The following is a 13,184-nucleotide window of genomic DNA, read 5'->3' as shown; positions in this document are numbered from 1 at the left end:
CTCTACCCCGAGGTGTGTCGGGGGGGAGGCTGGGAGCATAGCTCCGCCCTGATCTGGGTGGGTTTGGGAGCAGTGAGCAGGCTCCGCCCCAAGGGGGGGGGGGGGGGGGGGGCTGGGAGAAGGCTCCTCCCTGAAGTAGAGGCCGGGCTGGGAGCATAGCTCCGCCCTGATCTGGGTGGGTTGGAAACAGTGAGCAGTGAGGTGAGGAAACAGTGAGGTGAAAGCAGGCAGCAGGTTCTGCCCTGAGCGAGAGCAAGGAGGATTCGGAGATGACTGTGCCAGGTTAAGTGCAATTAGGCAAAGCATCTGTACAAGTGTCTGTTTACAGTTTCTTTAGATGGATGGGGAGGTGAGCTGAAGAACTGAGTGCCCTACCTCTTCCCATCGTCCACATACCTTCCGGGGGCAGGCTGTCGTCTCGCCAGGGCGGAGCAGAGGACGGGGGAGGGCTGGAGGGGAAGGGGGACAGCGCGTCTCCTCCGCCGCCCTCTGGCGCCACCTCCGCCTCCGGCTCCGGCTCCTCGCCCTCGCTGGGCTCGCTGTGCGGCGGGGACGGGGCCGCCGGGTCGCGGGCCAGGGCGAGGTCGGGCCGGCTGGAGAAGAGCTCGCGCAGGATGTTGATGGGCGAGACGGTGACCTCCCAGTTGGTGATGCCGAAGTCGCGGAGGTGCGCGCGGGCGTGGCTGGACAGGCCGGCCCGGGTGTCGAAACCGGCGCTGCAGAACTCGCAGCGCATCAGGCTGAACGTGTCGGGGTCGAAGTTAGCTACTGCAGAGAGGGGAGGGGGGTACAGAAGAATCGACACAGTGGGAAGGCAAGTGAGGGGAAGAGGGAGAAGGGGAAGAGTAAAGGAGACGCACATGGCAAGAATTAAGGATACGTTATCTCTTTTTTCTTTTCTTTCTCTCTGTGGTCATTAAAAATCCCAGGGCATTTCTCAAGAAGAGTGGGGTGCTACCCTGGTGTCCTGGCTAAATCCCTCCCACTGGCCTCCTAATAACCCCCATGTCTGAACTGGCTTCATTACTCTGCTCTCCTCCCCACTGAGAGGTGGTGTGTGGTGAGCGTTCTGGCGCACTATGGCTGCCATTGCATCATCCAGGTGGGGCTGCACATTGGTGGTGGTGGAGGGGAGTCCCCATTACCTGTAAAGCGCTTTGAGTGGAGTGTCCAGAAAAGAAGTGTAAGCAGTCATTATTATTATCATCACTGCCTCACACCTCCCTCACCTTTCTTCTTCTTCTTCTGGTAGGAGAACTTCCTCTCGATGGCGTTGACCTCCTCAGGCGAGATGAAGTGCCGCACGTTGTAGCTGACGCCCACGCGGTTCAGGTGCCCGCGCACGTGGTTGGCCAGCCCGATGCCGTTGTGGAAGCGGTCGGGGCAGTAGGGGCATTTCCTCTCCACGCTCTTCAGTAGGGAGGGGTCCGACCCCAGGGGCAAGTGGTCCGGGTAGTCCTCGTCCAGGAAGAAGAGCCCCTCTCCTTCTTCTTCCTCCTCCTCCTCTTCCTCCTCCTCCTCCTCCTCAGCGTCGGTATTGTGGCGGTCTTTGGGGTCTCCCCCCTCCTTGTCCTCGTCTGCCCCGGGCGAGCGAGAGGCCAGGAGGTGCTCCAGTAAGGGAGGAGACGCGGCTGGGGAATCATGGGACAGTCAGAAGCAGGAGAATGACAAGACGCGAGGGAGGCGCCTTATTTCTCAAAGCAAGAGCACAAGACACAGAGTCTCCAGAAGTGTCGGACCATTCGTCTATCAATCAATCCGTCTTCTAACTGTTTTATCCAAATCAGCCTCACGGAGGAGCTGGAGTCTGTCCCAGCAAGCAACAGGCACAGGGCAGGATACCCCCTGGACAGGACGCCAGTCCCTCACAGACACACACTCACACCAGGGCTAATTTTCCCAGAAGCCAGTTAAGCCGCGGGCATGTCTTGAGGCTGTGTGAGGAAACTGGAGCACCCAGAGGAAACCCAGATGAACAAAGGGATAACATTCAAACTCCATGCGGACAGCACCCTAGGAATCAACCCCAGGGCCGTGCTATAAAGGGACCGAACGTTACATTTTCAAGTTCTGTAACACTGGTATAACTTATCCCCAAAGTTTAAAACAGGAAAGGTAAACAGCATTTCCGTAACACACGACCCCCGAACCTCGATAACAGGTCCGCTGCCCAGACGCAAATTTACAGCATCGCTGTGCTTTCAGCAGGGCGTACCATGGCAAAATTAAACAGGGGTGGCCCTTTGCTCTGCCGGTTGTACCACAGAAAAATGTAATAGGGGTTGACACATTCCCATCACAAAACTCGTGGTACACGACAGTTCTGAAGATGGAAGACCACACTCCATGCTTCCTTTGAGGAACATGGTAACAATAACCTACATGTTTTCTTGGGCTAGAAATGCTTTTAAGGAAAGCTCACCTGTAGCTCGGTCGGTCTTCCGCAGTCCTGTATTCAAGGGGGCTACAGTCTGGGGGCCAAAGTCGAAGGTCTCCATGACAACCACAGGCACCATGTGACGGAGCTGTGTCTGCTGGCCCTCCGAGAGGCCCAGGGTGTCTGCCGCCCCCTGCAGGCTGCGGGCAAAACTGCGTTTCAGCTGCACCGCAGTCTTCGGCACCTGCACGGATTCTGTAGAGGAGGGGCGATCACGTCACAGACACAGAGAAATGAGTGAAGGAGAAGGAAAAATTCAGAAACCAACGAAAGCAAGACTGAGAGAAAAGGAAAAAATCGGGCAGTCTGGTCCAACGACTCTACCTGGAAACCACTGAGTACAGACAGGTTCAGGTTCCTCCGCTGGGTCTGGTTCTGATCCGGCTGGCGTGGCGGAACAGACACTCTGCTGGTTCTGGTTCTCCTCGGGCTCTTCCTCGGGGCTCTGTGGGTCTGACTCGGGCTCTCCCTCTCGCTCGGGTCTCCGGGCCCCAATGGTCTTGAAGGCCACGTCCCTCCTGCGGGGCTGAGACGGGTCAAAGTTCACGGGGCGGTAGGGCCCTCCCTTGACCGCGGCGGGGTGCCCCAGGTCCACCCCCGGCTTCGGGAGCCCAGCCAGGGAGGGCGGCGAAGGCTGAGCCTTGGGCACCTGCCTGGCGGTCCGGAACCCCGGGAAGAGGCCGGGGCCGGCGTAGTCGCGGCTGGTCCCCGGCAGCCCCCCCTCCTCCAGAAGGGCCCCCGTCTCGCCGGCGGGGGCGGCGTGCAGGCGGGACGGGTGCGCGTAGCGGCCGTGCTCCTTCAGGGCGCTCTCGCTGGGCGCCTGGAAGCCCTTGCCCGAGGGGGCGGGGCCGGGCTCGGCGGCGAAGGGGGAGGAGTACGGGCCCCGGGCGCCGGGGTGCTGCTGGTGGAGGGGGCGATGGGGGTGCGCGTACCCCCTTCCTCTCGCTCTCTGGCTGTTGCGCTCCTTGATGTGCATTTTGGCGTGCTCCACGTACACCCTGGAGGAGTCCGTCCCGAAGTTGCACTTGGGGCAGCGCAGCCGGTGGGGGGCGGACACGGCGCCCCCCAGGACCAGGGCCCCGCCCCCTGTGTCGCCCCGCCCCCCGCCCCTGGCCCCGCCCCCGGCCCCGCCCCCATCCTCATTTAGCTTGCGGATCTCCTCCAGGATCCTCTGCCGCGACTCCTGGTGCTGCCGGCAGTGCTGCGCCAGCGCCCCCCGCTCCTCGAACTCCCAGCCACACTCCTCACAGCTGAACCGGCCCCCCGCGCCTGCCCCTCCTCTCAGAAGCGCCCCACTGCCGCCTGAGCCGCCCCCTCTCCTGCCACCCCCCTCGCCCGCGCCACCCCAGCCTCTCGTCGCCCCCTGCTGGCAGTGCTGGCGCATGTGCTCCTGCAGGTGGACCTGCTTCTTGAAGTAGATGCTGCACTCCACACAGGTGTATACCGACGTCTCTTGACAAAGTGCTTCTTCCTCCTCCTCTCCTGCTCCCGTTTTCTCCTCCTCCTCCTCCACGTCCTCCTCTACTCCCTTCGCTTCACCTCTATCGTCCTCCAGCTCCCGGTCTTCTCCCTGTCCTCCCCCCAGGTCTTTAGGATCCGTCTTCAGGAAGCCGTACCTCCCCTCTCTCAGCTTCCCCGTGAACACGCTGCCTGCCCTGGGCTGGGAGCTGGCTTTGGAGCCAGAGCTGGAACGCGCCACTTCCCCCAGTCTCACGGGGGGCTCCTTACTCCCCCCCCTGTGCCCCGGCAGTTGGACTGGCTCCGACCCCAGGCCGGAGAAGGGCTTCAGGAGTGCTCTCTTCCTCTTCCTCCTTTCCATGAACGTGCAGTGCGCCCAGGGCGCCACTGGGGGGCTCTCGGGCTCCGAGTCTGCGGGGAAGCGGTACACGTCCTCCTGCACCTCCAGGCTGCTCCCCTTCCCGGAAGATGAGTCGCCCGAGCCGAGCCCCGGCCCTTCCTTTGGTTTGGTTGCTGCTGCTGCCGCGCCCGGGCCGTCACTCTCCTCTCCGGCTGTGGAGGAGGAGGGCAGAGGAGGAGGAGGAGGAGGAGGAGAGAAGCATTAGAATAACAATGTGGGGATAAGGAGAGCAAAGAGGATCGGGGTGCAGAACATAACAGGCACTCTAATAACCCAGCAGGACTGATGAAGCCTGTCCCCAGGGATCTTTACAGGAGTCTTCCAAGATCTACACATCACTCATTAACCTTATTCATCTTTTTTATTACTACGCTGCTTGCCATTCATCCATTTTCTGACCTGTTCATCCCGTAAAGGGTCATGGGGGAGCCAGATCCTATCCCAGCAAGCAATGCAAACAAGGCAGGCTACGCTCACACTCACACCAGGGCCAATTTTCCCAGAAGCCCATTAACCCACCAGCACGTCTTTGGACTGTGGGAGGAACCGGAGCACCCAGAGCAAACCCAACTTAACACCGGGAGAGAGCATGCAAACTCCATACAGACAGCACCCCAGGAACTGAACAATTTGAATGAGAGCCCTGCATCTGGTAAAGCCTGGAGTGGATCAGAATGCTGTACACTGGGAGTCTATTTGAGGACACTGTAAAGACAGGAATGGATCAGACTGCTGTACAATGAGAGTCTATTTGAGGACACTGTAAAGACAGAAGTGGATTAGACTGCTGTACACTGGGAATCTATTTGAGGACACTGTAAAGACAGGAGTGGATCAGACTGCTGTACACTGGGAGTCTATTTGAGGACACTGTAAAGACAGGAGAGGATCAGACTGCTGTACACCGGGAGTCTATTTGAGGACAATGTAAAAACAGAAGTGGATCAGACTGCTGGACACTGGGAGTCTATTTGAGGACACTGTAAAGACAGGAGAGGATCAGACTGCTGGACTCTGGGAGTCTCCAACTCCTCCACCGTCACTATCTTGACACTTACAGTCGGGCGTCCCAGTGGACAGCGGCATCTTTGGCTCCTCTTTCTGTGTGCTGGGCCCCACCCGGCCCCCCTCGGACCCAGCGCTGGTGGGATTGCGCGGAGACGAGGGCTGCCGTCTCTCAGGTGCGTGGTCGCCCTCGCTGTCGGGCCTGAGGCGGAGAGCAAGACAGAGGCATGATGGGAAATGGAGATCAAGCGCCAGGCCCACACCACCTGATCTGATGACAGGAGATCGGCTGGGGCACAGAGGCAAGCAGGAAGGCAGGAGGATTTTTCACCTTCCTTCCTCGCCTCCCCTGAGGGTGCCCATACGCGTGTTCAATTTTGGGCTTTCTGACTTGTCTGACTTTCTCTCCTGTCTGCACTCTGCCTCGTGCACAGTCAGTATCCCGCAGCTCTAGAGTGTCACTCTTGTCTGGCCTCTGCCTCATGCACAGACTGTCTCTATCCCCAGCTCTAGTGTCTCTCCTGTCTGCCCTCTGCCTCATGCACAGACTGTCTCTATCCCCAGCTCTAGTGTCTCTCCTGTCTGCCCTCTGCTTCATGCACAGACTGCCTCTATCCCCAGCTCTAGTGTCTCTCCTGTCTGTCCTCTGCCTCATGCACAGACTGTCTCTATCCCCCAGCTCTAGAGCGTCTCTCCTGTCTGCCCTCTGCCTCATGCACAGACTGTCTCTATCCCCAGCTCTAGAGCGTCTCTCCTGCCTGTCCTCTGCCTCATGCACAGACTGCCTCTATCCCCCAGCTCCAGGGTGGCTCACTTGTCTGTCCTCGGTCCCAGGCCGGGGGCTCTTGGGGTGGGTCCAGGGCTGTGCGCCGCCAGGCCATGAGGGTTTGAAAAGTGCTGCAGCTCCTCCTCTGTCGGACAGAACACAGAGTCCTGGTAAAACACACTGGCACCACACTGTGGTTCTATCTAGTCAAAACCATGCAGCTCAATCAATAAAGAATAACTGATCACCTTCTGTGAGCGATAGGTGTAAAACACATCACACTGTGATGCCTGTCGCAGCGTGCCGATAAATCATGCTGACTAGTCATCTTGTCACACAGGCCTGAGTGAGTAAGATATAACGACGCCCTCTGATTCTTCTGACATGCAACGCTGATTCGTCAATACGCCGGGATTATTTCACAGATCGTACCCATTCCCTCCTGCCAAGTACCAACGCGCTAATCTTCCCAGTGCCTCTCCCAGGAAACACCACCCTGACAATCAACCTGTCCATGAGCAGTCCGGCGGCGGTCAGTACCGTCCAGCGCGTCTTTCTCGGAGTCCGAATCCCAGGCCTGGGAGGAGGGAAACGCCGAGGGGCGAGGCCCCCCCTTCGCCGAGGAGCCCCCGCTTGCGTCACCCGCCAACTCGTCCATGGCGCCAGGAGAGAGGGAGTCCTGGGAGAGACAAGGGTGAGGTTGAGAGACAGGGCCCTAGCCGGCTGCTTCAAATGTCCGCACTGTGTGAGAGTCAAATCGATCCCTTGAGACGAAAAAATATTAAGGACAGAAACGAGATTTTATAGGTGTAGCAGGGCTGCTCAGGCTAAACTCTGCGATGCAGACATTGCGAGACCGTAAGACAGTTGACATGTGTCGAACAGCGCCCCCTGGGGGCAGCGCGGCCAGTGAGGGGGTGTGTTGGGGAGCACACTCACCTGTCTCTTCACCCCTCCCTCCCCCCTGAGAGAGGGAGTCGGCACACCTGGAGGTTCGAAAGCAGGTGGGCATAAAACAATAACCTGACAATTCCATCCACCCATTTTCTAACCTCTTCTTCCAATTCAGGGTCACAGAGGAGCTGGAACCTATCCCAGCAAGCAACAGACACAAGGCAGGATACACCATGGACAGGATGCCAGTCCATCACAGACACACACTCACGCCAGGGGACAGTTTTCTCAGAAGCTATTTAACCCACCAGCTTGTCTTTGGACTGTGGGAGGAAATTGGAACACCCACAGGAAGCCCATGGGAACACAAGGTGAACATACAAGCTCCACACAGACACACCCCAGGTCCACTACTGAACCCAGGATCCCAGCTCTGTGAGGCAGCAACGCTAAGCACTGCGCACTGTTCCACCCCTCGACCATTCGCAGAGTGATATGCCAGCAGCCATATCACTCTGCAACTCACAACTGGCAACCCACAACTGCTCAGCAGGTGTGAGCCTGGTCAGTACCTGGATAGGAGACCTCCTGGGAAAAACTAAGGCTGCTGCTGGAAGAGGTGTTAGTGGAGCCAGCAGGGGGCACTCACCCTGAGGTCCATGTGGGTTCTAATGCCTCAGTATAGTGACGGGGACATTTTACTGTAAACAGGCGCCGTCCTTCAGATGAGACGTAAAACCGAGGTCCTGACTTTCTGTGGTCATTAAAAATCCCAGGGTGTTTCTCAAAAAGAGTAGGGGTGTAACCCCGGCATCCTGGCCAAATTTCCCATTGGCCCTTACCAGTCATGGCCTCCTAATAATCCCCATCTATGAATTGGTTTCATTACTCTGCTCTCCTCCCCACTGAGACCTGGTGTGCGGTGAGTGTACTGGTGCATTATGACTGCTATTGCATAATCCAGCTGCACACTGGTGGTGGTGGAGGGGAGCCCCTATTACCTGTAAAGGGCTTTGAGTGGAGTGTCCAGAAAAGTGCTATATAAGTGTAAGGAATTATTATAATATTAATAAATTATTATTCATTCCAAATTTATTTTAAAAGGTATCTGAAATCGTTTTGAATAAAAATGAACCGATGTTTGCTCAGTGCGGTATCCGGGGGTGATTATTCTGGGCTGGGATCGCGGAGACTGCCAGCACTGGATGGAAACCATACCCTGGCCTCACCTGTAAGGTGCGATGCTGAACTGCAGGAGGAGCCACTGAGCCCTGTGCTGGAGTGCTGGTTGGGGACGGAGGGGCCCGTCCCGGACTGAGGGGGTCTTCTGGAGAGTCTGCAGGAGCGACAGCAGTGACGTCCAGTCTCTCCATGGCGCCGCGATCGCCACCGTCCTCCCACCCAATGGCCTCACGGCGCGTCTACATAGCGCAGGGTTCCTCAGCCACTGGGCACGGGCAGAGGACAGAGCGGTCAGTCTTTGCAGCACACACGCGCGTGCGTGCTTCTCATCACCACGGCAGACAGGGGGCGCTAGCGGCAGCTGTTTGCACTGAGGCCCCAGAAGTGTGCAGAGGGTTCACTGCTGCCAGGAGAGGAGCTGGTGCATGAACGCGCCATGATGTCTACTCCTGCACGCCAGGAGCTTCCCCTCTCCTGCTGGAGCACGTGCTCCGCACGCCTCCGCAAGGAGGGGATTCCTGACTGTGAAGGGAAAACATCCTCAGCCTTGGCCAGGACAAGAGGGATGTGTCCTGGAATGCTACCACATGCACACAGAAGTGTGTCCCGCTGTCTGTACTTGCTGGAAGATCCCGGCCAGTGTCTAGAAAAACAGGGTTTACCAGCTCTCCCTCCAAATCTACAGTGTGAATTTCTTCCAGAATTATTGCAAAAAGCCCTTGTTTCCCAGACTGCATCCACTACGGATATGAGATGCTCTAAAGCCTCCAGAGCTTTTCCAAACCTGGAGTTCAGAATGACATCACCCTCTGTCCCCCTTTTCCAATCTGACATCATCACCTCTGTGCCCCCCAGTCCAATACAATGACAACATCACCTCTGTCGCCCCCCACCAGCCAGTCCAATGACAACGTCACCTCTGTCGCCCCCCTCCAATCCAACAACTACGTCACCCTGTCACCCCCATTCGATCCAACAACAACGACGTTACCTCTGTTGCCCTCCATCCGATCCAACAACAACAATATCACCAGTATCGCCCCCTGTCTGATCCAACAACAACGACGTCACCTCCGTCGTCCCCCCATCCCATCCAACGACGACATCACCTCTGTCGCCCCTCATCCTGTCCAGCGATGACATCACCTCTGTCGCCCCCCCCATATGATCCAACGGCGATGTCACCTCTGCCAGCCCCCCTCCATCTGATCCAATGACAAAGTCAGCACTATCGCCCTGTCTGATAATAGAGCAACATCACCACTATTGTCTTACACAACAGCAACGTCATCACTATCGCCCCCCATCTGATCCAACGACAACATCACCACAATCGCCCCCCCGGTCTGACAGAACAACAGTGTCACCGCTATCACCCCCTGTCTTATACAACAGCAACATCACCACTATCACCCCCCCATCCGGTCCAACAACAATGATGTTACCTCTATTGCCCCTGTCCTATCCATCTGATCCAACAACAACATCACCACTATCGCCCCCCATCCGATCCAAAAACAACGCCACCACCGTCGCTTCCCGTCCGATCCAACAATGACAACGTCACCACCCTCACCCCCAGTCCGATCCATAAACAACCACAAAGTCACCACCGTCGACCCCGTCCGATCCATAAATAGCGATAACGTCACCACCGTCGCCCCCTGTCCAATCCAATGACAACGTCACCACCGTCACCCCCGTCCGATCCAACAACAATGACTTCAACACCGTCACCCCCGTCCGATCCAACAACAATTAAAACATCACCACCGTCGCCCCCTATCCGATCCATAAGAAACGATAACGTCATCACTGTCACCCCCCATCCGATCCACCAACGACAAAGTCAACACCGTCGCCCCCGTCCGATCCAACGATAACGTCACCACTCTCGCCCCCCGTCCGATCCATAAATAACGATAACGTCACCATCGTCGCCCCCCGTCCGATCCAACGACAACGTCACCACAGTCCGATCCATAAATAACGATAACGTCACCACCGTCGCCCCCCGTCAGATCTAACAACGACAACGTCACCACCGTCACCCCCCGTCAGATCTAACAACGACAACATCACCACCGTCACCCCCCGTCCGATCCAACGACAACGTCACCACCGTCACCCCCCGTCAGATCTAACAACGACAACATCACCACCGTCACCCCCCGTCCGATCCAACGACAACGTCACCACCGTCACCCCCCGTCCAATCCATAAATAACGACAACGTCACCACCGTCGCCCCCGTCCGATCCAACAACGACAACGTCACCACCGTCACCCCCCGTCCAATCCATAAATAACGACAACGTCACCACCGTCGCCCCCGTCCGATCCAACAACGACAACGTCACCACCGTCACCCCCGTCCGATCCAACAACGACAACGTCACCACCGTCACCCCCCGTCCAATCCATAAATAACGACAACGTCACCACCGTCACCCCCGTCCGATCCAACAACGACAACGTCACCACCGTCACCCCCCGTCCAATCCATAAATAACGACAACGTCACCACCGTCGCCCCCGTCCGATCCAACAACGACGTCACCACCGTCACCCCCCGTCCAATCCATAAATAACGACAACGTCACCACCGTCGCCCCCGTCCGATCCAACAACGACAACGTCACCACCGTCACCCCCGTCCGATCCAACAACGACAACGTCACCACCGTCACCCCCCGTCCAATCCATAAATAACGACAACGTCACCACCGTCGCCCCCGTCCGATCCAACAACGACAACGTCACCACCGTCACCCCCCGTCCGATCCAATAACAACAACGTCACCACCATCACCCCCCGTCCGATCCAACAACGACAACATCACCACCGTCGCCCCCCCGTCTGATCCAACAACAACGACAATGTCACCACTGTCGCCCCATCTGATCCAACGACAACATCACCACGATCGCCCCCCATGTGATAAAACAACGTTACCACTATCGCCCCCCGTCCGGTCCAACGCCAACAACATTACCTCCGTCATCCCCAGTCCGATCCAACAACGTCACCACCATCGCCCCGTGTCCGATCCAATAACAAAGATGTCACCACCGTTGCCGTTGCCCCCTGTCCAATCCAACAACAACAACAACATCACCCCCCCCGTCTGATCCAACAACAACAACAACAACAACAACAACGTCACCACTATCGCCCCCAGTGTAATCCAACAACAACGACAACGTCAGCACTATCGCCCCCTGTCTGATACAACTACATCACCACCACTATCGCCCCCTGTCTGATACAACATCACGACTGTCGCCCCTCTGTGGCAACACCACCGCCATCGCACCCTGTCCGGCGAGACAAACATCGCCGCCAAAATCGACAAGCGCAGACACAGCAGGAACACCTCCAGCGACAGCAACATGCGATTGGTGAGGACTAGGGGCCGCTCCTCCGGCGGGCCTCGCTCCGATCCCGGAGAGAGGCGCCTTCCCGGCGGGCGAGCGCAGGTCAGACTGTCCTAAATTCGAAGGTGTGTGTGAGTGTTTCTGCACAGTCCGCTGGGAAACAAGTCTCCGCTTTTGTTTTGTTTTTTATATATATATACAGACATTGCGGGAGCCCCCAAGGACTGCCATGCAAGCCAGGGTCTGGCATTACTTAGTAAAATATCCAGGAAAAATTAAAGTCGCTCTTTCTCGACTCGTCCAGCGAGCTAAGCCAAAGCCAAGGCTGTAATCGGGGCTCTAGTCTGGTATAAACAACGCCTGGAGGGAAAAAAAAAAGACAAAACCGCCCGGTTCTGCGCAGGACTGCTAGTTCAGTACTTACGGGAAAAATGGCCTGGTTGCGTTTCAAGGAGTTAACTCCTTGGCCCTTTAAACAACGCCGTGTTGCATGCTGTAATCTTTTTTTTTTTTTGCGTGTGTTATGCGTGCGTTTTCTGTGCGTGTGTGTGTCTCCGTGTCGCTGCTATTTAGCTGTCACTGGGCGCGTTCGGCTGTCCTCGGCTCTTCCCGGATACGAGCGGCGCGACTCCATAATGCTCCCCGCAGGCCCGCCGGGGTGGCGGCGGAGGGGCAGGCATGACCGCAGCGGGCCGCCATCTTGAGTGTGGCAAACCCGGCGCTTCCTCGGAGCGCGGCAAAGGCTCTTTGATTTATTATTAGCAATAATAATAATAATAATAATAATATTAATAATAATAATAATAATAATAATAGCACCTGTAAAAGTGGCTTGTCAAAGCAGTTTGGGATAAGAAAAAAACAAAATGAGAGGAAATCAGTAACCTGAATCAATGAATCCATTAGACCCAGTGTGTGACCACCAGTGAGGAATCAGAGACACTGTGGCCCCACAGTGACAGAGTCTGAGGCCCCTGAGATCCCGGAGTGTTTCCATCCGCGGTCCGCTCCACAGAATCGGACACCTTCCAGCAAGGATACGAACACGTGTTCATCTGTTTATTAAACAGGTCAGAAATACGTGAAAAACTCTGTAAAACGACTTCTCCGGGCTGTCATTTCCAAACGTCTCCTGTGAATGTTCGGACCACCTGCCGACACGTCTGGAAAGTGGACACACTTGTTAAAATGCGTCAGCTGCCTGGCGGTGAAGAAAGAGTTGAATTGTTGTAATAGCCTCGCCAGATCACGTCTCTGCACAGGTGACACTTTCTCTGCGCTGTTTGTGAGAAATGACGTTAAAATATAAGGTTTAAGCCCACAAGGGCTGCAGCTGCAGGCCCAGCACCTAAGAGCCTGAGGGAGGTGTGGGCTTTGTGCAGCCTCTGTGCCCAGCGACCTGACCAGCTTTCCCCCACGCCATACAAACCTCAACACAGCAGCCATATCACCCTGCAACTCACGACTGGCAGTTGGAGCTCAGCAGGTGTGAGTCCGGCCAGTACCTGGGTGGGAGACTCCTGGGATAGCTAAGGCTGCTGCTGGAAGAGGTGTTAGTGGGGCCAGCAGGGGGCGCTCACCCGGCGGTCTGTGTGGGTCCTAATGCCCCAGTATAGTGATGGGGACAGTAAAAAGACGCCGTCCTATGGATGAGATGTAAAAAA

The 13,184-nt window shown here is 56.7% G+C and overlaps 1 protein-coding gene across 9 annotated transcripts in view; it reads right to left on the bottom strand.

Moving 5' to 3' along the window:
* The window catches only part of LOC102696643 (WIZ zinc finger), a 32,040-nt gene that overhangs the window by 16,577 nt on the left and 2,279 nt on the right, over nt 1–13,184 (bottom strand). For 3 of the 9 annotated variants that reach the window (XM_069195695.1, XM_069195701.1, XM_069195703.1), the window contains exons 1-9: nt 11,945–12,197; nt 8,190–8,407; nt 6,607–6,745; nt 6,115–6,211; nt 5,354–5,502; nt 2,762–4,447; nt 2,423–2,632; nt 1,230–1,631; nt 397–768 (exon numbers count right to left, since the gene is read on the bottom strand). In XM_069195695.1, coding sequence (XP_069051796.1) covers nt 397–768; nt 1,230–1,631; nt 2,423–2,632; nt 2,762–4,447; nt 5,354–5,502; nt 6,115–6,211; nt 6,607–6,745; nt 8,190–8,333 — 3,199 coding nt within the window. In that variant the 5' untranslated portion in view covers nt 8,334–8,407; nt 11,945–12,197. Of the gene's footprint in view, nt 1–396; nt 769–1,229; nt 1,632–2,422; nt 2,633–2,761; nt 4,448–5,353; nt 5,503–6,114; nt 6,212–6,606; nt 6,746–8,189; nt 8,408–11,138; nt 11,606–11,944; nt 12,198–12,405; nt 12,425–13,184 lie in introns of those variants that run through there. The other 6 variants (XM_069195697.1, XM_069195698.1, XM_069195699.1 and 3 more) reach the window with 5 other exon arrangements.

The sequence above is a fragment of the Lepisosteus oculatus genome, chromosome 11, assembly GCF_040954835.1.
Source record: "Lepisosteus oculatus isolate fLepOcu1 chromosome 11, fLepOcu1.hap2, whole genome shotgun sequence".
NCBI lineage: Eukaryota > Metazoa > Chordata > Actinopteri > Semionotiformes > Lepisosteidae > Lepisosteus > Lepisosteus oculatus.
The sequence above is the reverse complement of the archived record's forward strand: the minus strand, read 5'-3'. Positions and strand labels throughout refer to the sequence as shown.